The sequence below is a fragment of the Sparus aurata genome, chromosome 23 (genome assembly GCF_900880675.1).
Source record: "Sparus aurata chromosome 23, fSpaAur1.1, whole genome shotgun sequence".
NCBI lineage: Eukaryota > Metazoa > Chordata > Actinopteri > Spariformes > Sparidae > Sparus > Sparus aurata.
This window is the reverse complement of record NC_044209.1, coordinates 17,843,714-17,868,578: the sequence shown is the minus strand read 5'-3', so window position 1 is coordinate 17,868,578 and position 24,865 is coordinate 17,843,714. Positions and strand designations below refer to the sequence as shown.

The 24,865-nt window shown below is 42.5% G+C and overlaps 1 protein-coding gene across 1 annotated transcript; it reads right to left on the bottom strand.

The window, feature by feature from the left end:
- Positions 1 to 1,070: 1,070 nt before the first annotated feature.
- fscn2a (fascin actin-bundling protein 2a, retinal) lies at positions 1,071 to 9,026 on the bottom strand. The gene is made up of 5 exons (XM_030406435.1): positions 7,802 to 9,026; positions 4,451 to 4,607; positions 4,237 to 4,358; positions 3,953 to 4,120; positions 1,071 to 3,371 (listed from the first exon to the last, which is right to left on the bottom strand). Exons 1-5 carry the CDS (start codon positions 8,622 to 8,624, stop codon positions 3,166 to 3,168), a joined length of 1,476 nt encoding a protein of 491 aa, XP_030262295.1. The 5' UTR covers positions 8,625 to 9,026; the 3' UTR covers positions 1,071 to 3,165.
- Between the last annotated feature and the right edge of the window lie 15,839 nt (positions 9,027 to 24,865).

Genomic DNA, 24,865 nt, shown 5'->3' with positions numbered 1-24,865 from the left:
AAACCGCACACGAGATCAAAGACGGCGCAACCGATGACTTTGTTCAAACCTCGCGCGCACGTGTAGTGATCACCTTTGGTCGATACAGTTACAGCCGCCATTTTGAGTTCCAGGTATATGAATCAGTGAATCTGAATTCATCATCTCGGAATTCGCGCTCTCGCGTGACACTAAGTCACGTCCGGTGTTTCCCTGTAGTCTCTCAGACGAGACTTCCCAAGTCACGCCCACCAATTTGTAGTCCGGCGAACGTGACTTTCCAAGCCACGTTCGGCCATCTTTGTAGTCTTTATTGGGGACTTCCTGACACACACATACACACACACACACACACATACACACACACACACACACACGCCTCCACCCAGGTACCTGTTTGGCTTGCGTATGCTTCGATGTTGTTAGCTTTGTGAAGGAAATTGTTGTTTGTTAAAGTAAGTGGTTTGTTCTGTGGAGAAAGCTTTAATAAACACTGTTGACTTTAACTGAGCAGCATCTGTGATTATTTTGCACAATCCCATATTGTAATAACTGCTGGTTGAGATGGCCAGTGCTCGGATTCACGCCTTCCCTCTTGTCTAATTATTGATAAGTCCATAATATTGACAAGTTGACTATCTTTCAGGCTATGAGACTCAAAGGTAAATCATTTGATTATTGATCCCTGATTTCAGGGTGGTGCCCCGTGTTCATTAATGACTCATAGTTACCTAGGTTTCATTAATCAACTATAATAAATGTGATTAATTAATAACAGCATATTAATTAATAATTAATAATCAATAACGATTCCCAACAAGTGCCACAGGAATAAGTCCTAAAATACAGAATTTAGAGAATTAACAATAGACCTAATATCGTAGTATAGCAATAAAAAAAAATGCTGCAATACCTTCGTGACGATACATCTACTGCCCTACTGTGTCATGTGGTTATTTTGCTAGTAAATCTCATGGATGTGACAAATCAGTATCAGTAACAACCCCTTTACCATCTACACTACTGAATCACAGATTTCTCTTGTATTTTCATAGCTCGGCATACAACTCTAGTCCCATAGTCAACCAAGATATTGTCAAGTTTTTATTGTCGTCAACATTTCCAAAAATCATATCAGAAAACAACGATATTAAAACATCTACACATATTCAATACATTCTACAATATGGCTGGAGGCTCTCTAAAGAGCTGACACAGGATGCATGGGTGACCAAGCCTTTAAGACTTTGCTTTTCTAAGATGTTTCTCTAATTATTGTAAATTGCACACATCACAAAACCGTTGCTTAAGACATTACACTTGAACTACAGCAGATTTTTAGTATTTCCTGGGAAATAACTGACAAAAAAAAAAAAATCTACAGAATAATTGTGGACAGGTTCAGGTTGTTGTCTGTGCTGCACACCAACGTCTGGGCCAAAAAAAGTCCGGGCAGCTTGCACCCTTTAACAGTTTGATTGATGGGTTTCAGGAGTCTGTAATCAATACAAAGTGCCCCCTGAAAAAGGGCTGTGCTATACTAGAGGCTACCGATCACAGGTTACTTTTGCGAAATACAGTTGTTAGCTGTCACATCAGAAGAATCATATCAGTTTCAGTGGGGTTTTCTTGGCCTAGTTGTGCATAAAGACGGGAAGCAGAGGGAAGGCAGATCTCTGTTACATGTTTTCAAGTAACCCTGACAAATTGAAGATAGGTTTCCCTGACAACTAAATAATGGGGCACATAGCATTCACTTCACAAATGAAATACATGGCATTCTGTCATCTGAGTGGTTGAAAACATGCACTACTTTAAGATTTGTATCCTAATACAGTTGCTTCTGCTTGAACTTTTTACACAACGTCACTGCTGTGATGGACTCGTCTTTTTCACTTATAAGTATTCCAGTCAGTAATCTGTTAAAATATCTGTTCTATGAATCCATTCTTTCTTTTATTATTAACACCCAACTCTGAAGAGTAGAACAGGGCATAAAGGGATGTAGAGTGCAGTATAGTTTAAGGCCCCTAGGCAGAACACTAGAGAAGCACTTTCTGAGTTCACACCTGATACATTAAAAATGATATATATAGTCCATCAAAATGTCTCTAAATGTGCACCCCTTTTGGTTTCTTGCATGTCCCTGACATTTTCTACTAATAGTCTTTGTTCCTGAACAAGTTTGATCTCTGTGATCCTACATGTGTAACACATCTCTGACTAAAAATGTACTTCAGTGTTTGCAGCAATGCTGACTGCAGATGTGACTGAGACAGTGCTAACTATCTGGTCGAGTATATTTTCATTTACAAAGAAAGCTGTCGATTTAAATGAGCGAAAACACTATTGGCACTAGCCATTCTGGTGTTTGAGGATAATGGTACATTACCATGGTGCTTCAAGTGAAATCAATGATTATTGAACATGTCAGAGTAGTCATTTAAAACTGTAAACACGTAATGTGACTGCTGATGGATGTTTAACAAAGTCCGATAGTCAACTCAAGTATTGTCATTTTAGCCAAAGTAAATTAATTCTGTGTGTGTAAGTATCGTATCGCTGTTCTTCATTTTTTTTCTTTTTAGAAAAATCAAAAAAGATGCATTGCCATTGATCCATCATCATCTGTTTGTTTCTTTTGATTTTCAGTAAGAACATGTCAGTGTTTTTCAGGCCTAAAGTTGTCCTTCACCGCCAGCTGTGGATCAGTTTTGATAGAGAGACAAATTTGCAGAAATATTTTCTTTCTTTCTGAGATATTTACTGTATTTAGCCTGTGGAATTCAGCAGCAACAGAAGGACTCAATGTTCCTCTCATGGCCATGCTCTCTGAATAGGCTAAATGGAAAATGTACAGTATAAAGAACAAGGAGTGTTTAAAAGAATAAGGACTGTCACTGTCTTAATCCGTATTTGTGAAGTTAAACAATTTTACACATTATGTGTCGTTTTATGTTGGCATTGTCATTTAAAAGACAAATCATTTTACATTAACAAGCATAACCACACATACGTATCTTCCTAAAGTGTTCACTTCTTCCCAATTAAAAAAACAAACAAAACAAAACATGGTATCGGGCACCTGGCAGCTGGTATAAAAACAGGCAGGAAAATGCTAGCCGTTAGTCCGCTTCATTTGAGCTGGTAGAGGGGGTCCTGTGCCCTGACCCCGATTGAAAGGGATCAGTACTCCCAAAGAGCAGATGCATCAACGGTTGTGCCATCGCCCATAAGTGTACCTCCCTGGTCTCCACGAAGGTATTTGCCATTGGAGCCTTTGATGGCGACGCGTCCATGTTCCAGGAACTCAAGGAAAAAGTCCTCTGGCTTTTCTCCATCTGAGCACACAAGGCCACTGCTAGAGACGTACCAGAACTTTCCATTAACACCTGCAAAAAGAAATCAGTCGATTATATATAAGCCAATTTATGTAAATTAACAACCATTGCTTTTCAGACTGGATTAAAACATACTGCTTGTTATGCAGAAAATTAGAATGTTGTGCACTAGGGTTGGGCGGTCTAACGATGTTGGATCATGATCAATCTTACATGCCTTTTAAATTTCAGACATATAAAATAGATCTTGATATCTAATGCTCTCTAATGTCCGGTCATAGGAAAATGTGATGACTGATGTGTGACGAATGTGACTGACCAAGCAAGGGTAATTTAGAGACTGTTGTGTCCACATCTTTACAGAGACCTTTCTCCACCACAACATCCCAGATCAAGCAGTTGCACTCAATGGACCGATTGTGTTCGCAAGACTATGAGAGGATGAGGAGAGCTGGACTCACACAGAGTCAATGTTGATGGACAGTGTTTCCTGTTGTTCCTGATGTCGAACTTTTAATGTGATGATCTCAAATGTAGTAACAGTCTACAGGTCATTTAAAAATTTTGATCTGATTGCATTTATTGTTTGACTAGATCGCTCTGCTCTCTTTTGCACAAATGAAAACACTGACTTTTTATGTTGTAGGCGCCATCATTGAAGATCAATGAGAAAATGTCATAGACGGATCGATTGGCGTCCAGAGTGTTGGAGTTCTTGTGGTGGCACACAAAGCCGTTCTCTCCACTGAGGATCAGCATCGGGCGGTTGATGAGTTTCATCAGGAATAATTCGTTGTCACCTGCAATGAAGAACAAATGCTTTTCATCTGTCATGTACAGGTTACCAAAGGTTTAACCTGTGGCGGCATTTTCAAACAGACATTTGAACTTGAGTGGCTTGCCTGAAAGCACTTACCGACTGCATCGCTGACGGCTGAGAGCTGCCCATTCTTCTTTGTACACACATACTTTCCATTACTTGCTCTGAGAGCGACCCTCTGTCCTCGCCACTCAATGTCAAACATTGTGTTGACCTCTCTAGGAAGAAAGACATGAATGAGCTGAAAACTAAGAGATAGGGAAAAAACGTGGACAAAAATAGCTATTTTAAAGCTAAAAGAGCTACTTACACTTCCGTGGCAGTGGACTGGATCTCTCCGTGAGACACTAGAGTCCAGTAGGATCCACCGTTGGTCCTGAACATGGACTTTTTGCTGTCCTTGTCAATCTCCATCTGGAAGGTCTCCATGTCTGTCTCCACATCCTGATTTGCTGAAATACTCACCCCTGGTAAAACAGAAAGAAAAGACAGCCTTGGTAATTGCGCCTTCATTCAGTAGAAATTATAGATTACAATGTTGCATCCTCTTGAATGCCATCTGCCTCCCTCTGAATGTCATTTACTCTCTCAGGCATTGCCAAGGAGACTTGTATGCGTAGTAGTAATCCAGCATTTAATTACATCCATGCCTTGTGTTTACATCACATAATACATTGTGCTGCCTACAGTGACTCAACCAAGGCGCCAAAGAGAGACAAGAATAGAAGTAAACATTGTTTTTTTCACATAGACGAGTTCTTTGACACACCAGAACAGCTGTCACTAAGCACAGACTGTGCCCGTTTTTGGTGCCCTTGCCACAAGTTGAATGATCAGTGATTAATGTAAAGCTCTTGTGTTGAAACAGACATTAAAAAGTACTTCACAAGTCGGGGCAAGATTTCAAAAATATTAACACTGAGATAAGAGAGCATAAAGGTGATAAAATCATCACTAATAAATTATTTCAATTTACCTTTGAATTCTTTGATTAAGTTTATCAATGCAACTTTCCGTTGACATGTTAAAGAAAGCCGTTTATGCCTGGTCTGAAGTATGTGTGAGGTGTACACGAGAGCAAGGATACCAGACCTGAACCCGTCAGGGCCCATCGGGACCAGATGGGCCAGACAGGGTTCAGACATAAATTTGGAAATTATGTCGGGTTTGGTCAAGTCACAAGTCGTTACTGCCGAGATGTAACTCCAGTTCTGTATGTGTACGTGCATTACCATAGACATAAAATAGCCTCCTGTTTGTTAGTATAGTATCTACGCTTTTTTAAATCTGTGCGCAGAACAATGCCTTGTCTTTAACCATGGTAAAATCTGCATGACAGGGTACTGTGACACAAACTTAGACTCAGTCTCAGGATGTAAAAAACAGGACGCCTGTTGAGTTCAGGTACTACTCTCTTGGACAGAAGTTGGGTTTGGACAGAAAAAATTAGCTTCACTGGTGCACACATCCTCAATGCACATTCTTTTTTATAAGGGCTATTTTATATGCGAGAAATGCATTTTTTTATTTTTGCGTACGTATCATTTGTAACTGTGGTATTCAATTCTTATCCGGGGGGCCCCCGCACCCTGCATGATTTAGATGTTTCCCTGCTTCAACACTCCTGATTCAAATCTAGGGTTTGTTACAAGGCTTCAGCAGAGCTCGATGGACGAGCGGATCATTTGAATCAGGTGTGTTGAAGCAAGAGAAACATCCAAAACACAACAAAAGGTAGGATCTAGTAAGTGTTTCATACACAGGAAATAGATTTTTAGGATCACTTTCAACAAATAACCTGCCTCAAAGCTGTCTGCGTGCTGTGAATGTTTACATGCCTCGTTTGTGATCCTTTGCTTTCAAGAAGATTTTATGTTATCAGCTGGTGTGATCTGTTTTGTGTTCAAAAGCAATTGTGTAAATTAAGCTCAAACCAACTTGAATAACATCCAGAATTGGCTTAGAGTTTTGCCAATCTCTCCAGTTGGTTAGTTACCGTTCTCTAAAACCCACTGCCTCACTGTCAGCCCATCTAGTATTATATACTTAATCCACATGTATTAACTCTGTCTGGTGGGGTGTGTCAGGTGGTGGAGAACACACAGACAGTATAACTTCACTGTGTCTGCTGTAGTTCAAATTAGATGCCACAGAAATATCCTTCAACCTTTCTCTTAAGCCTGTTACAACCCTAATCCCCCGAAGTCACCCCTCCACCCTTCTCGTTCATTCGCTTGCTGTAATTCCCTGAGTGGTGAAATGCAAATCTGCACTGCAGGGCCCACTAAGCAGCTTTCAGTGCCTTGTTCCTAAAAAAACGTGGAACTGCCACAAGGCCAACACTACAGTTAAAAATGTAATTCTTACCACCTTATTCTGAGGATGGAAGTATTACCCTGACTTTTATTTATTCATATACATAATGATGACTATAGTCTAAAGTACGTTGGAGGACATCATTCGTCAGATATGGTACTGCATGTACATTGTTCTACTAGTTTATATGTACATCAGTCGAGACTTGGTTTGTGACATCTGTTAATGAATTATCTATCTGAATTTGCTCTCTCGTCCTCTAATATTGTTTTCTAAAATAATTATACCAGGCAAAGCAGATGCAGCATCATGCAGGCTGACAATAGACCTTGTAACCGACCCGTCTGATAAGGCCTGGCTGTTACTCATTGCCACCCTGGACAATGGCACATCATTTGGAAAACATGAGTCAATGGCTGACAGTAAAAAAAACAAGTAGCCGCGAGGCTTACAGACCATTGATGGTAATCGACACCCTTGGGGCACAGACCTGCCCTACAGTAATTTGCACGCTACTTAATCTTCAAGGGACACACAGTGGAAATGACAAAGCCCATTACCACAATTACCTCCACAGTACGACTGTCAGCCAGTCTGGAGCCAGCGTGTAGACAGGAAAGGCAATGCTTTCTATTATTAGCTGATGAATGTTACATGTTTTTTTCTGGTTCATAATCATAATGTATTCACTTTATGTTTGCAAAATTCTGAAGTGGTACTGCTCGATTCAGTAAGAAGGTGTATGAAGTTGTCCAATGGCAGTCTGTGTACTCTACCATATGGGCTAGGGCTAAACTCCTAGCTAACCTCAATACCTAAAGCTAGCATCATACTAGGAAAAATTGTTATCTTATCTTGGTCTACCATGTTAACATTGTAGTCAAGTGCACAAAGACTGCATATTAATGCGAAATCATAGTGGAGGACATTACTTTATTTTGTCTAAAAGCGATCGAATGACCACAATGCTAGGTCTGTACACTTAGGGAGCTTCCTTCCCTAAGTGTGAGCTCAACATGGAGTCTCTGCAAGGAGTTCTAGCTATGTTTAGCTCACAGGTTAGCCATATTTTACAACTGTTACGTTGATGGCACCTTTACCATACCTGATTTTGAATAGTTAATTTCAAATGTACTGACAAACTATCAAATCCCATTCTTTTACCAACTATTACCTTCATCGATGAAAAGTTGTTTCAGTGTTACATTACCTCATCATTCTATTATAAGCGCAGCATTCAAACTCATTTCCCTGTATACAACTTTGTAAATATCAAACTCTTGCCTAAATAAAGAGGTGTTTTTATAAAAAAATATGCTTTTTTTCAAGAGTGGATGCTGATTACCTTGCTTGACCGAGACAAATCTTTTATTGGCGGCTTGAAAGACTACTTGTGGATGACTCTCCTCTAGATCAAACAGCTCATCTTTTCCAGGCTTGGAGCATCGGCCAGATCGCAGCGTTCCTGTGGGACCCACCGGTGTCAGGTATTTCCCATCACAGTCCTTAAAGGCCAACTTGCCAGACTTCAGCTCCAATGTGAAGCTGGTTGTGTTGGTGTTCTCCTTGACCAGTTTGCCATCATTGCTGAGGAAACGGCTATCGCAGGTCTTCAGGCTGTACTTGCCGTCCAGGTATACCAAGGTGACAAGGGAGTCCACACCCCAGGGAATGTTGCTGTCCACTGAGATCTCTCCATCTGAGGCAGACAGATGGGCATAGCGCTTACGTGCCACGCTCAGCAGGCTGGCCTGTGGGTGTAAAGCCAAGTGGACAGCCCACAGCTCTTGCTCCCCGATGGCTTGAGCAAAGCAGGACAGGTAGTCGGCTGAGCCTCCAAAGTAACGCAGGAAAGGCTCCGATTGAAGTGCCCAGCGACCATCAGATTGGGGCACGATAAGGAAACGGCATTCGGGGTCAGGCTTTTCTGCCCCACATGTGATCTTCCCATCTTTGTCAGAGGCCAGATAGCGTCCCAGGTGGCTTCGGAGGAACACTGCCTGGCCATCTTGCTCATCCTGCTCTAAGGTCCAGATCTGTTTCTTCTTCATGCTGATTCCCGAGGCGTTCACCTTGAAGCCGAACGCCTCAGCCGTCAGGTAGCGGTTCTCATAGTTGATGAGGCCAAACTGCAGCTTCAGGGCCCTGTTAATTCCGTTTGGGGGCATGCCTGAACAGGCCACACGCAAAGGTTGCAAGCAAAGAGGTTTAGGACTGACGAGGGAAAGGGTAATGAAGGATAGCAGGCATGTGACTTAAAAGCAAATGTAAAAATGCTTGAATTCTCCCCCCTTTTGTCGCTCAAGCTGTAAATTAGCTCCTCTGATCTCCCTTGATGAAATGTGTAGCAGTCCTTCCTTCTCCTGTCACTTTCTCTGTTCCCCCAGAGAGTTTCCACAGGCACTTGCTCTCTGTTCCTTAATGAGTTAGGATTAAAATCAGCAGGACACAGCACCTCAATCCAACAAGCCGCTGACGTCACATACCCGTGCACCAACCGCGAACTTCCCCTCCTCCCTCTCCTTCTCCGGCACACACTCAGCCGGATTCATTCCCTTGCTCTTCCGTATCTTTCCCTTTCTCTCACCTCTTCCTTCTCTCCTTCACCCTTTGTATCTCACACTAGCACACTAACTTGTCAACCTGACTACTCATTGGTTGTTACCCTCATATTTAGGTCCATATACTAGTAGCCATGCCATCCAGGCAGTGGGATTATCCTCGCTTTGATCTGCTGGCGAGCCACAGCCTAATTGGAAAGTGTCCAGAGAGGAAAGGTGCTCTTGGTTGCTCCCCACTGCTTCTCCTTCTCTTTTGAGCTTCCCTTTTCATAACAGATTTTTATCTTGAGACTGAGTTTATTATCATTGAGTTTGTTTAAACATATAAACACCTTCTGAATAGCATTTCCAACCCACGAAGAAGCATTGTGCTTGTTAAAGGCTCGATGTAAAGATTAGAATTGTATTCACAAAAAGTCCCATTCACATGGCACTGGACCAGGGGTAATGTGTATGGTTGGCTGATTTAGAAGCATAGTCTTAATGCTCAAAGTAGAACAAAGGTTCCTTTATAAAGGTTATTATTGCAGTTTGCCGCATGCAGGTCCAGAAGAAGCTACATAGCAATGTTCTGTTTGCTGCAAGTCTTCAGAGATATTGAAATTTGTGAAGTCCGTGAGCTAAGCAAAGAGGAATTTGAATGACACACATTTGAATGTGCTGCTGATTTGCTTTTTCTCCACTTTCACCTTTGTTTATTCTTTACCCTCATCTTTCTAATCCTTCCAGGCCCATCTTTGTTTTTCTGTCAGGCAATTGATAACAGAGGACAAACTCAATGCCACATGACCTTTGTCACAGTGCACGCTAAGATGAACCTTTGTAAGAGCATTACCACTCCCTTGACTGGGGATGTTGAGGGTAATGCCAAGAAGAACACACTACCAAAACCACAAAACTGAGTGATTTAAACTATAGCACGAAACAAAATCCTTAGGGTTTTATTTCTACTCGGTAATCTTTAAAGGCAAGAGCTCTCATCTATTAGCCTTGACAGTAAGAGTGATTAGCATAGTGATCCCAGACCACCAAAGGGGGTTAACGCTCTAATGGTAATAAGGACAAAGGTTGGTAATATCCCAAAGCCAAAAAGAAGCTGTGTGCGAAGCAGAAACATATGTGATGTTGATGTGTGTTAAGTGGCTAAGGCACGTTGTCTCTTCTGCTGGAATTAAATTCTCAGTGTTTAAATCACTGTCACACAGGGTGTGGAGGTCTGACATTTGAATAGAACTTCTGCTCCTATGTGTTGAAAGCCATGTGCTGAAACTGTGCCAACCACACCTTTCTGACATCAGGCTGTGTCTGACGGTTTCTGTAACTTTCCAAAACCGACAATTCAGCATTCACACTGACTGCACACAGATCCGTGTGGAGGTAAGAAAGGAACCGAGGTTTGAACTTCAGCACTTTTTTCACTACTTTCATGGGAACAATGAAGTGCAACATTGTGAATGTGCACTGTTATCCATATACTTAAAATTATATTGTGTCTTCTATCTCTCTATGATGGCAGCTTTTTACTCAGCAAAGTTGATGTGTAAGTAAATCTTACTGAAACATACTGAACAATGTGAGCTCCTACAACATACACTATTGACATCACAATCTTGATATATGTTCCTCAGGCTATTGTTTGATCCATTAACTTAAATTTCTTGTAATATTGCTTATATTACCTTCCAGCTACTTAAGGTGAGATTTTTTTGATTCTTAATTGTCATTTGAAACAACTCTGTTCTCCTACTTTTCCTACTCAGTCACAAGTAATAAGCCTAATTCAGGTTTTGTCATACTTTGGGTAAAGTCTTATCTCTTAAAACCTGAGCGAACAAAAATCAACTAAAATCGCCAAAATAAACTCTTGATTTTATTTTCTAAAGACTTTGGCTATTCTGCTCTTACTTGCCTTGAACTGTGTGATTCAGAGGCCTTTCAAAAACCTGCAGTATACATAATTCTACATGTGTTTTCACCCCATGCGCACTAGGTGGCAGCATTGCCATGTACCAGTGCACAATGATGGTTTACAATTACATGTGAATGAAGTGTTACTATTAAAAGCGGTCTAAATTAATGTAATAAAATGTCAAATCTAGGCTATTGCAGGATCCCAAATCCAACCATTTTCCCATTCATATATCCAGCTTTGTTTATTAACATAGTGAGCATTACAGTATTGATAATTGTGTCAAATAGTATATGTAGTATGATATTGCAGTCCATGTTTATCAAATTATCAGCAAATACTAACTGAGCAACTAGAGGAATTGCAATAATAGAGTTTCTTGAAGCGATACTGTAACAGGTTTACATGTCAAAAGTCTCAAAAATGTCAAAAGGAGTATTACACAGACTGTGAATGCCACTACAGCCACCCCACTTGAGTTATCTTGGTTTGGGACTTGGAGACCACAAGTCAAAAGACGTGACAGGGAGAGTCTGAAGCCTCTCATTCATAGTTACTGAATTGCAAAACACAAGTTTGGGATCCAGTCTTTGTGAAGCTTGACTCCTACAAGGAATTAAAGTCAGGATTATGTCAGCATCTAATTGGATTTATTTAGATTTTGAGCTGTGAGCCGAAGAGGTCGGTGTGTTTACCGGGGAAAGCGTGGCTGTCAAGCTGCTGCATCATCACCGCTGCTTTGCATCACATGAATCTGATGTAGTTGAAATCCTCAAAAAATTGCTGCATTTTAGCATCCACTATAAGCCAAAATGAGATGAGGTGTTTTCAGGTGGCTACAATGTACAATTTTACATAGATGCCACTGAAACTGAAAAATTTAATCCATCTTACAAATGTTCTACCTGCATGGGAGAGCAATACTCAGTCGAGGTCCCCGTTATTTACCCATTATGAGAATGTTGTTTGCCAGTGAAAACTGAAGAGCACAGCTCAATAGTGAGATCACAATCAATACCATAATTAGTACAAACCCTAGGTGAAGGATATTTTTATTTGGATGCCAAATGTAACAGCCATGTATTTTTTTTTGTGACATGGCCCAGCTTTCAATTAACTGTGCAGCTCTGTTCACACGTGCTCTGGTGACTCTGTGGTTATTGCAGCTGATTTATGTCCAGTAGATGGCAGTGTTGACTATAAAGTGTATTTGTTTTCTCCCACTCATTTGGATTCCTGTGTTCACTGGTTTATGATGTGAAATGAGAAACATGTCTTGAGAAGAATGTCAGTCATTTTTCTTAAGCTTTTTAATAGACAGGAGCTGCTTGGCTGGTTGAACACAAAGTAAAAGCCAAATTAATTCTCGATACAGTGCATGAAAGTGATTTCTGAGAGTGTACTGAAGAGAGGCTCCCTTCCTGGATACGACAAAGATCCTGAAAGGTCTGTTGAATAATGTTTGGACTATTAGAACAGGGGGCAAATATAATGAACAGTATTTTAACTTTATAAATTAGTTTAAACGTCATTGATTTTTTAGGGAAAAGTGTGGAAAAATGGAAAATAGGAAAAATGACCACGCAACAATGAGTTGTGGCACTGTAAAACACACTTGTGTCAGCTCTCTGGGTCCCCTACAGAATGATACAGATGGAAAGTGTTACGATCATTTTTAGAGAAATATAAATGATTGATATATTGCTGGTTTGAAGTGACTTACTGGTTTTCAGGTCTTTAATCAGCTACATTTCTATTTTTTCTACACTAAACATAACAGAACCAAGTGACTGTTCTGAGGAGATACTGTCGCTAATAGGCCACGAGTCTCTGATGATGGAAGTAATATTCAACATATGAGGACAGTCGTTCTTACGTCCTTCAGATCCTCCCCCACTCCCTTGCCACTCTGGGTTGCTTGGCACTCCACAGTCCTTATGAGCAATAACCATACCTCATTTAAACTGTGGTGGTCCAGTGGCCATGCCAAATTGCATATTGTGACTTAAATGTATTTCATTTCTCTCTCTCCGGTTGTCTGCTTGTCTTTGTATTTATCTCTCTTTTCCCTCCCTCGTTCCCCTTAAGCTTGGATGCAAGTCAGAAAGAATAATAAAACCTTTGCTGTTGCTCGAAAAGAAAATGAATGATGGAAGAAAAAATATGAATAAAACGGGTGGTGACTTGCAAACACACAGAGACATGCATGTGCATGCACTCACACACAAATCAAATGATGATCCGAGGTCTCCCCCGAGGGCACGAACATGGATTAATGTGACGGGCGTGATTATTTCATTTATAACTGTCCTGGACCTTTTCAGGTAAGACCATTTTTCAGGTTGCCATCCACAAGCACCTTTGGACTGCATCTATTAGCCTGCCAACCACTCGGAGCTGCATTTAAAGGGCCAGCGCCATCCCAATTTGTTAGCTTTTATTGTTTCAGAAAAGAGTCAAGGCTGTCAATGGTATATTGGGTGCATCTGAATCCCAACAATAAAGGTGCAAGTGTTTGAAGAAACAGAAAAATGATACGTTGGTTTCTATAGAAAAATCTGCTATGACCACGATGAAAAAGGGGATTTATCTTCACTCCTGTATATCAGCCTGACTGCTGCAGCGATCTAGGGTGGGGATCTCCTTAACCAGAGTATCTAGTGAGTGCTGAGTTCACTGAGAGTTGACCTGAGTTTAAATACACAGACACATCTATGGTGCGTGCCGTTGCTGACCAGCTTATGGCTAATGTACAGTGAACTAATGTGGCTGTTTGGGAAGAATAAACACTTGTGCAAGTAACAAGAGCACAAACAAATGATCCTGAAGGCCAACTTGCTCCGCTAGTGGTGTACACACCGTTGACAAGAAATGCCAAATGACTCAGGCACAAATGGTTCATGGTAATGTTTGAAGTTTTATTCATGCTTTGTTTGGTCTTGATGAAGGTTCTCAGTCATCCAGGTCATGGTAATTCAAGTGCTATATTTTAGGCTTGTATTAGTATTATTAGGCTTGTATTAGTTTCTTGTAGACGATTCACCTCTATTTAAACCCTGTGTGGGTGTGTCCTTACAGAGTCATTGAACTCTGAGATGTTCAGTATTCTTAGCAGACTACCTTCCTCACTCTATGACACTATCTCGCAAGCCATGATGACAGGCGATAAAATAAAACGCACTGTTACCTTGTGTTAATTTGGGTATTTATCTGGGTTTGAACATTGATTGAAACGTATGTGACAATAAAAGAACAAAACAAAGGCTGTATTGTTTTTAGATGTTTTAATGTATAAGTCTTGCATGTGATGTCTTTAACATTTGTATAAGTGGTTGTACTTCACTGCAAACCTATTGCGGTTTCTTTTATGGGGCTATGTCCTTGAAACGGCTGTGGGTTAATAAAATCGTAACTGTTTAACTAACACCTCCACTGCTCATGTCCTATATACACCACACAGGTCCAAAAGATGTCCTTTCTTTGCTCTCTCCTGCCCCCCTGGGAGCCTCCTGCTGCCCCCTCTAAAACCAGCAGAGGAAAACAGTCCATGAGACACGCAGTAAAAATAAAATGTAAAATGGCTGCCTTGGCTGGGATTCTCCTTCCTCAGCAGCTTGGTGCTCACTGACCCCATTAATCCAGGTGTTCATTCATCTACAGGACGATCCTCCCACAGGCCGTTAACGGCTCACCCCACTGTGTTTGCCCAGCCCCGACCCTTCCCAGCCCCGGCCTTCTCACTCCTGCTCTACCCAATGTAATGGGGGGCTGCCAATGAGCTAAGTATGGGCAGCCATATAAATGAGCCTTGGTAAATGTCAAGCCTTTTAATACTCAGTTGTAATGCCACATTTGTTTTGTAGCCTGTCATTTGTTTTTAGAGTGAGCCAAACTTGTTAAACCACCCGCCCCCCCCCTTGCTAATTTTTCCGAGGAGTGAAGACAGGGATCCGGTCATGCAGAGAGGGAAGGTGCTATAACTTCATTGGAGGTTACATCACTGTCAGTTCAATACGTTATTGACAAAGACACCTCAGCTCTCAACGAAAGCAGCCTGTGAATAGGTAAGCAATAAAAGCAGTTTCTCATAGATTAAACTGCAGACTGGTGGACACTGCGTACAGCCGTGCACAGACTGGGCTCTTGTTTTCGGTGTAGACAGGGTGAGCTTTAAGGGACAGGGGCGCTCATGTTGTCATCCTTTGCTCACCGGCTCTGACAGCAGGGATAATATGAGGCCTCAGCTTCTGTCATTCTGACAATTCCCTGTCTCTTTCACATAAAGAGAATGATCATGTGAATTACAATGACAGGCATGTGTGTGTCCCTCTGTAAAAATGTGCTTTTCCGCGTGTGTGAGGAGGCGGATGTGAGCTCGCATGCGTGGCAGACACCGGCTCTCGTGTGTGTTTTGTGTTTGTGCCTGTGCGTGCAGGTGCATGCATACATGGTAATTTATGTGCAAACACATGTGTTTCAGCGTCTCCACATGTTTGCCCATTCACTCAGAGGTTTATATACAATTTCTGCCATTCTGCGAGAGCCAGACGTACGACAAGCTGCAAATTCTCCTCCCTTGCTGCTTTTTTTTTTTTTTTTTTTTTACTGCATTCCCACACGAAGAGACTGTAAAAGAAGATGATTTACACACATGTGCGTAAATACAGTCAATGCACTGTACCCCTACTGTACCGGTTTGAAAGCTAAGTTAGTCCCGGGTTCCTTTAAGAGGGTCAGAGGAGCATGTTTGTTTTGCAGAAATCTGTTAGCAGGATTGTTAGCACGGACCCCAGGGGGTGAGAAATGTGGAGTTATCCCAAAAAAAAGAGTGCAAGTGCAAAACCTGAGGGATCGTTGCTAGTATGTAAATTAAAACAAAAATGTTCACCTGTTTGTCATACGAGATGATACCGGGGTCAATGTTGGCGCTGTTAGCTAATGAAGCTGGCCAGGAGACAGCAGTTTGGACCAGCAGTTGGAACAGAGGGGACAATGTGTGGGAGGAGAGACAGTCTGAAGAAAAGGAGAGGGAGCCCTTATTATGTAGTGTGAACTCAGCCAAGCTGTATATCCAACGTCTGTCTCCATAAGCCCTGAGCACTTGCTATGTGTTCATCTACACCGAGCAATGCCATTTGTCCTTGCACACACACACACACACACACACACACACACACACACACACACACACACACACACACACACACACATTCCCCTCAAACAGACTACGATAGCTTGTCTGACAAATTGAGCGCATTTGTTCACTGGAGAAATTTTCATTGAGCAACTGGGTCTTCTCTCCGTCTCCTGTTGTTTCTCATTCAGAGGTTTCCTCCCCTCTTTCTCCGTCTGTGGGTTGATTGTTTACAGCAGGAAGTGCCTGGCATCCTCTCACTTGGCATTAGGAGACAGTGACTTGGCTGGTGCTGGTAGCCCAACATCATTCACAGTCCCAGTGCCTGCTTCAGTGTAATTCATGTGCTTTTGGGAGACATCCTTACCGGAATAGAGAGCATTTTTGTTGATTATTCCGTCTGTTTTTGATTACATCCTGGCTGGCCTCGGAGAGCAAGTGGACAATTTAGCTATCATTCCTAGATGGGTTAATGGGGCCCAGGCTGGAGGTTTATGTTGGGGTTCAAAACAGTAGGTTGGCTGAGATTTTCAGTTGTTACAGCGATGAGTGCTGCACACAAATGTTTGTGTGGTATCTCTCTTCCATGTATGTGTGCAAACATGCGAGCTCTGACGAGTGCCTAGAGGTGAGAAGTGAGACTGCATGGATTGACATAAAAATTTAGGCCACACATTCATGACTCCCCCAGTATGAATTGTAATAATTTTGGTGATCACCGAAATACCCAAATTGGTGTCTGCGGGCAAAATTTGGCCCACCATAAAGTTTGATTTAGCCCGCCAGATGTGTTTTTAAATTAATCAGATAAATATGAGTGTGAGTTGGTTTTTGCTATTCTATTTTGTTTTGTAGCATTAAAAAGGATCCCTTATTATTTTTATCACAGGCGTAGTGGATTCATAGTACTATTAATGCATCATAATAATACAATACAATAGGTGTTGGCTTTTGGCTCGAAGCAACCATTGAGTTTTAGTTTTGGCCCTCAGAGGGGAACTCTGCTCTAGCTTCCTTTTGATTTTTGATAAAATGCCTACAAAATCACATTTCCATCAACTTTGGCTGAACTTTGTTTTATGTGTTTGCAGTATCTGAAAATATAATAGATACATCTTTTTAGTGCTATTTTAATCCTTCAAGGAGTATAAAAGGTGCAATTTTTGGGAGAAAAGTTGATTGTTTTTGGCTGCCGACCCGTCCTATAATCCCAAAGCGTAATCTTTTGACAAATTGGCGTCTTTAATATTTATTTAGTGCCATTATTATGAGACAAGAATGAATTAAGTTTTTTGTTTTCTTGTGTTAACAGGTTAGTCTATCTTTTTATCTCGAACAGACAGTTTCTCAAGATAATCAATAGCTGCATTAAAGCCCCTGTACAGACTTTTCATTTAGTGTTGATTTTGGCGGCCCCGCTGGACGAAAGCGGTAGTGTTTTGCCGGAATGAAGACTGCATTTCCCATGAGCACTAGCGCCCACTGTCGTGAAGACGTTTGTCTGGCCGGCGCGTGTAGATTTGTTTTGGAAACGTCGGAAAGACGACGGGACTTGCTTTGAAAACTTTTTTTTTTTTTAGCAGCTATCTGCAGCGTGCATATGGACGAGGTAATGTGTCTATTTGTATTTCTACTTAATATAATATGCCGCCGGTGAAACAAAGTAATGCTGCTGTTGCACTGCAATTTCCCAGCTATATATATTACCCACGGTGCTACAGAGCTAGCGTTACAGCAAAGTCACAGTGATTGTGATGGATGTTTTGTTCTAAGTAAGAAACTGAATCATTTATAATGACAGAGGATATTACCGATGCATCGTTGCAGGTCGGCTGGGCTGATACACACAGCTGAAATGGATGCGTGATCTAAGACGTTTGTTGTCGTTTTCACGAGTGTAGTATCTAGAGCTAATCTAGTGGTAATGTTAGCCAGCTTTGTTGTAACAACATGAATTCATGTATTGCTGTAAACTACGTCCCGCATTACATTTCATAAATGAAATAAAATTTACAAACCTGTCTAGGAGGAATCGGGCGAATTATGGATCCGACCCTCCCTTCAAGCCCCGCAACTCTCTCCATCTCTGGAAGGAATCGCCAATGTTTATCCGTGTTTTAGCCCTAGCTCGATCGGATTCCCTCTCTGCCTTTCGTTGGTCTTCGGTTCTAATTCTTTTTCTTTTCTTTGTCTCATTATCAGCCATGACAAAAGTTTTAGCTCGGTTAGCACTGGCTAGCGTAGCAACAAAACAGCTATGCCGTATCACTTTGGCCGTATCCTGAATGTCGTCAGTTCCGGTCTGACTGCCGTAAATCGTTTCGTCAGTGGTCCGACCCGACCAATGCCTTTCAGAGGTATAGAATTAGACTACTTAGAAAAAGCGTATCTTCACGCTGATGGGCTCATTTGCTGTTGTAGGTAACAGAGACACATCAGCAGAAACCAGAGACTTTTCTATATCCAGTTAAAAACTCCGTACAGGGGCTTTAAAGGTGCACTGTGTAGTTGTGGGGAAGGAATCTTAATCAGAAGATAAAGATTGTCTGTATAATATATGTATAATAGTTCAGTTGCGCTAGCCTTAAATCGTTGCATAGTAGATAATAATAATTAAAATGTGTTGCTGATCTGATCATAACAACTGGTTAGAACTTGAAGTGGCGATTAAGTCAAAATGTAAAGGGTCTTTAAAAAGGATTCCTGAATATCGCCTGTGCTAATTAGCTATAGCATCAGCATGTAAGCGTTGTCACTATAGTCATGTTTACATGCTGGCGTTTGCATTTAGCTCATAGCCCTGCTGTGCAGCCTCGCGGCGCTCCTCAGAGCCAGCAGCAGAGCTTGTTTTGTCAAAGCTATAAGTCATCAGACGTTTAATCCATCTCATGACTGTTTGGCCTGGCTTGTCCCGGGATGTTTGTCCAGCTGTGATGTCAGACGCACTGTAAAAGAGGGGGTACTGGTGTCTTCATGGTGCAAACAGAATTTGCGCCCTTTGACCCTTGAAATGGATGTTGCGTGGTCTGAATAGTGCTAGCTTCTGCATAAGTCCTCCAATTGCTCTCTGCTGGAGTGGTAAGCCTTCTGGGGGCTGTTTGTGCTGGGTAAGCTTGTATTTCCTTGTGCATGCTCCACCTGTCAGCGCGCAACAGGACGATGTGTGTTTGTGGGCGTGTTTCTATGTTCATTCACGGACCCTTACAAGCCATGACTAGTGGCAGAAGTCGGGCCCAGATGTTGTTTTTCTACTGTACAACGGTAAGAGGTTGCCACTCTTATTAAGGAGCTTTAAGATGGTGTAATTGTATTCCAGAGCGTTTGTGCCAGTGTGTGCTTATGTTAGTGCATGAGCGTACATGCAAGATTCCCAAGGGGCTACCTGATCCTATTACATTATCCGACGCACATCAAAGGGTTAAGCGCTGTCTGCCTCTATAGTCATTAAGCCCTCTCTTAGCCACAGTAAATCAACGCTGTGCCGGCAACAGCTGCTCTGATCACCTATTAAAACTTCCATAATGTGCCGTGTGTACAGAGTGGGGCCTGTAAGCTGACACTGGCCAATAGACCTCCAGATAAAGGCCATCTTGAGCCTCTGATCTGGTTCCTATGGTCAGGATAGCGAGGGAAGTGGAGCTGAGCGGGGAGAGATGACAGAGAAGCCTTGCCTAGGGGCTCCAAACCATGCAGGATACTAAACAGATATGCCCCGCACTGTAGATGTATTTATATCTCAAGTCACCAGACGAGGAGATGTTATCAAGCCTTCAGCCCAGTTGGTTGAAGTCTTTAAAACGTAATATATTCAAAGCTGGAGATTTTCTGGGCAAATGCCCGGTGGCAGCTGAAAAAACACTTTATCTGATCTTGGTGGGAGCTATACATTAGGGCTGAGTAAAAGAATGCATTGTGCACATGTGAAATGGCTCTTGAAGCGCTAAAAATACCGCTGTCCACAAAATTAAACGTTTTCTGAGAAACAGCAGCCCAAGTTGGGTTTTGCAGCAGAATACTCACTTTTTTTTCACCCACTGGTCTGGTCAAGGAAATTGTGTGGAAATCAATAGCAGGGCTAGCTAGCTGGACCACTGTCAGTCTTTACAGAAGCGCTCACTCAGGAGGCCCGTCTCCATGGAGACACAAACAGGGCATGAGACTGCCCTCAGGTGAAGTCTCCGTGTGGCTCCGCCAGCTGAATTGGTCCATTTATGGGTTTCATTTTCTTTCTTGTCCATATTTTCTCTTTCTCTTTTTCCTTTCACTTTCTCCCCCACTGTTCAGCAGCAGGCTGCGAGCCCCGACTTCTCTGTCTCTTTTCTTTCATTCATTCACTTTCTCTTTCTCTCCCACTGGCAGGTAGCAGGGCTAACATTCAAGAGAAGATATAAAGGTGAGATTGGGTCTCTGTACATAACAACTGTCACAGGCCCATTCAGGGGGGATGGATGCTGATCTGCCTCTGCGAAGGCTGCAGAGGTGTTTGTCAGCTGATCTCATAGCGCGGCCCATGCATGCTGCGCTCTTCCCTCTCCTTCTCTCTCCGGCAGAGTTTTTGCTACACCTTTTCTTGTCCTCGCCTCTGTTTGACATATTCTCTAATTTCTCCTCCTCGCTCACATGCGCAGCAGATTGTTCTGCATCCTCTCACCTCTTTATTAAACAAAGCCGTATATGGCGGCGCCTCTGTTTTCCTGCATCACAAGGTACATTTAGCGCTTTTGAGTTTGTTTCCAATTTAGCACACACCAACCCCGATGGATTTGTTTGAAGAAAAATGAGCGATGTCTCCAAAATGTCTGATCAAAGCTTGGCTTAGTTGCCCAGGGGCCTCAACTCATGTTGATAAGATGTCCAAGTGCCAGTCATGGAGCTTATGACTGCCTAGTATCTAAGCAGATTGTATATTTTTAAAGTGCGAGATATATTTGAGGAGGAGACGAGAGTGGAGCCATCCAGTGAAGGACATGGATGTGTTTAAGGGCTCTGGCAACCAGTGCTGGGGACCTGGCAGCTGGGCAAAATTCTTTTATATCCTGCTATGACTGGCACTTTTATACACACACACAGGCATGCATGCATGAGTGCATGCTCTGTCTCCCTCTCTCTCTGTATGTCTCTCTCTTTAATACGCTCACTCACCACTCGTGCCATTATACACGCTGATATCCCTTTTCATCGTGGGCGAGGCTACTACAGAGCAAGGCCAGATAAGAGAAAGAGCTTCTGTGTGTGTGTGTGTGTGTGTGTGTGTGTGTGTGTGTGTGTGTGTGTGTGTGTGCGTGTGTGTGTGTGCGGCGGCTTAAACTGCTGCACACATGTGTCCTCATCACCCTGAGAGGTTTTTGCAGTGAATGTGCAACAGTGAATCAGTTGTTTTCGACCACCTGCACCCCAGGATAGGGGAGATTTTTTCCTCTCCGTACATTTCTTTAAATCAGGAAGTTTGTTTTTTTTTATCAGAGAGCAACAATAGATCAGCCCGACCTGTCAATCAAACATACCCCGAGTTTATTCCTCGCAGTCTGTGTTTAAAAGTCTGTTAAAAACAGGGAGCCTTTACTTTACTGGCGTCCTGGTGACTTTTTCAGCGCAAATATCCATGTTAGTGTTAAGTCAAAATAATTTGTTGCACCATATAAATGCAATTAGCTAAAAGGGAGTCGAGCGGATGCAGGGAAGCGGGGATGAGGCAATTAGTTTAGCAATATTTCGCCTGCACCATCTGATGAAAAAACATACAAATGAAACCCCAAAAATAAAAATGTCCATGTAGGGAGCGAGAGGGGGGATCTGTAAGCCTTTAATCATTGGTGCTCTGGCCTGATGTTTGTGTAGTTTTGCCATTTCATCATTTATCACCTTATCCGAATGGCTATGCATTTAAAGGTTGAGATTGTACCAGGCCCTAGAATTATCTTGTGGTATTACTGTTGGCGCCGCTGCCGCAAAGACAGCGTCAGCTATATGGCTACTTCTAATTGCCAGACTCCTGTCCAAAGCAAGAAAAAACAACCGTAAGAATCCCAACTTGACCCCAACAATCCGGATGGCATAAACACCGCCAAAGGAGGTCTCCTGATAAACGGCAGTGGAGATAAATCCACTTTTTATTGCCGAAAGGAAAACGTAATCTCTGAGCTCTCCTCCCGTCGTAAACGTCGTTACCTCTACCACTTCACCCTGTATGCCACCGCCATCAGCGTGGTTCATTTTCTTTTGTAGTGTAGAGCTTCCACAGTCATTCCAGTTGTTATTCCATTAATCCACCGTTACCTGGAACACCAGTGCCTCTTCCTGTTTCACTTGCGCAGTGGCTTCGGTGCTTCCTTCCCGCCGTAATTTGTGCTTCATTTTTTGCTGCTTCATTTTTTTTTTAAAGCAATAAGGCTGTCTATTGCCAGTTTTAATTGTGTAACCTACTGTGTTGCTGCCGTTGTTAATCATTTGATATTTGAAGAGGCGCTGCTATATGACACACCCCTCATCATGCATGGACAAGCTCAACTTGAGGATTAAGAGACACTGATGCCAGCTCACATATGAGCACTTGTACAGACATGAAGGGACATATAGAACCAGACAGGCCCATATTCCACCGGCCCTGTGCAGCAGCTATTGTATTGTGATAAATGGAGTGTCTCCTGTCCCTGTAGCCACGGGGCCCTGCAGCGGTCCACTGGGAGCCCGGGGATGCTTGGTGGCCTTTCTCCCTGGTTTCCTGTCTCCTGACTCAGCACCAGCTGTGCACACCAGCAGGAAAAAGAACATGCAAAGGGTAAAAATAATTCACTGGAGATTCATGGTATGGTGTGACCCCAAGGCAGTCAGTTAGACAATAGTCTTTCTTTTACCTGACAGCAAGGAAGGATCATCGTGCTCTGTGGGATAATGGCCCCTATGGATGATGTCATGTTGGAGCAGAATATATAGGGTACTTAGAGAAAATGTGCCACAATGATGAAAATGCTGCTCGTTTTGTAACGACATAGTTTACAAGCCTTGTTTCATTGTAAAGATGTTTGTGCGTGTTTATTGTAGATCATCTGGATATGATTGTCGCTTGTTTAAATCACCACAGAGCTGCATCGAGTACGAAAACACTTAATCAAAAGCTGAACTTGGCAAATTTGTCTTGCGGTTTGAAGACAATCTCTGACAGTTGCCCTGGCTCACTCTTTACCCAGAAGCCACTCTGGCATTGAAGGAGCCTGAGCTTTATGGCAACAATGGCAGGCGTGCCAGCGGAGCCAGGCAGTCATCGGTGGTGTCGACCACGGTGGGCTGTCAGAGGGAGCTGTGTGGCAGCGCTGTGCGGTTGAAGCGCCTGCTCTCTCCATAATGGAACAGCTGTTCGGAGCGCGGTGCGCCAGGGCGCCGGAGCACAGAGTAAATAGAGGAGAAGAGCAATGTAAACAGAGATGGGATGGAGGGAGCTGCTTCCCTGCTACCGTGAAAGGGGGTAAACACCCCAGAGAACGAGACAGAGGGGTTGTCGACACTGGAATGCACAAACAGCACTACACAGGAAGGTGTGGAAAGAAAGAATGCAACACTGCTGCTCTCCTCTCGCTTCGTGTTCCCATATAATACCTGACCGCTATATTTTTTAGAGATAATTGCAAGACTTTAGATAAGCATCGACCTGCTAACAAGCCCAGTTTGTCACATTTCGAATCTTAATTTTAGCCAAATGTAAATTATATTTAATTTTGGGTGCAGCAGATTAATCAAGCTTGGAGTTGATCTCCCACCATCGAGAGCCAAAGGCCCTTCTTTATTATTTATGAGATACAGAGCATTTCCAGCTGTCCTGCACTCACAAATGGGATTGCAGGAGAAGGCGCCTGACCCTTTTATGACAGGCTGTAACTTTGCTTTTGTTGGGTCAGTGGAGTACTGTGGACAGTGAGAGAACAACTGCTGCTGTTGGCACAGTATCGTTCTGTAATGCGACGCAGGAAGACATCCGTACGTGTTAGACCAAACCCATATTCATGCAGGTGTTGCGGTCGATTTAGGAGCCACGAGTGACAGCCAGACTGGCAGACAGGATCAGCTCGCTCCCCTTTTTTTCCCAGCTAGGTCATGTGCCGGGAAAAGGATTTTGATCTTTTGGATTCAGACCCATTTACAAACAGCATCCATCCACTGATTACGCAGCATTCTGTGATTGCTGCCAAGCTGGATAAAAACATTATGAGTGAGCAGTTTGGGCCAGATACATATCTGAGATAGTTTGAGGCGATGTGACTATTAAATCCTCTTTTTCTCTGAACCTAAACTCTCGTGGGGAAATTAACCATGAAGGGGCCGTCCTTTTCCCTTCTCGTTTTATTATCTTCGGTGCAAATTTGAAGTAATACTTTTAATTGATAGCCAGCTGCCTTAATAGTGGATTATCCATTAATCATTAATAATACATGAAATATGTTGGACGCTTTTCCCAAAGAAAACGGTTTAAACCACTGACATGATCTATGTTCAACTCACATTCAGAGTAAGTTATGTTTAAAAGAAAACGGATAAAGTAAACAGGAGTTTCTCGAATGACAAACTAAATAACACAAGATAATGACTTCATTTTGATTGCGGAGCTCCCATCTGTTGCAAAGACCGGGCCAACAAAATCCAACCCATATTTTGCTTACTAAAAGACGAAAAAGTAATAACATCAGTTTGTATAGAATGTCTTTTTGCCTTTGCATTACAAATGACTGGTGTTTTAATCAAATGCGTTTGCTCGTTCACACTTTTTGTACTTTATTTTGATAAACAGTATTTGATAACCACTTGTTTGTAAAT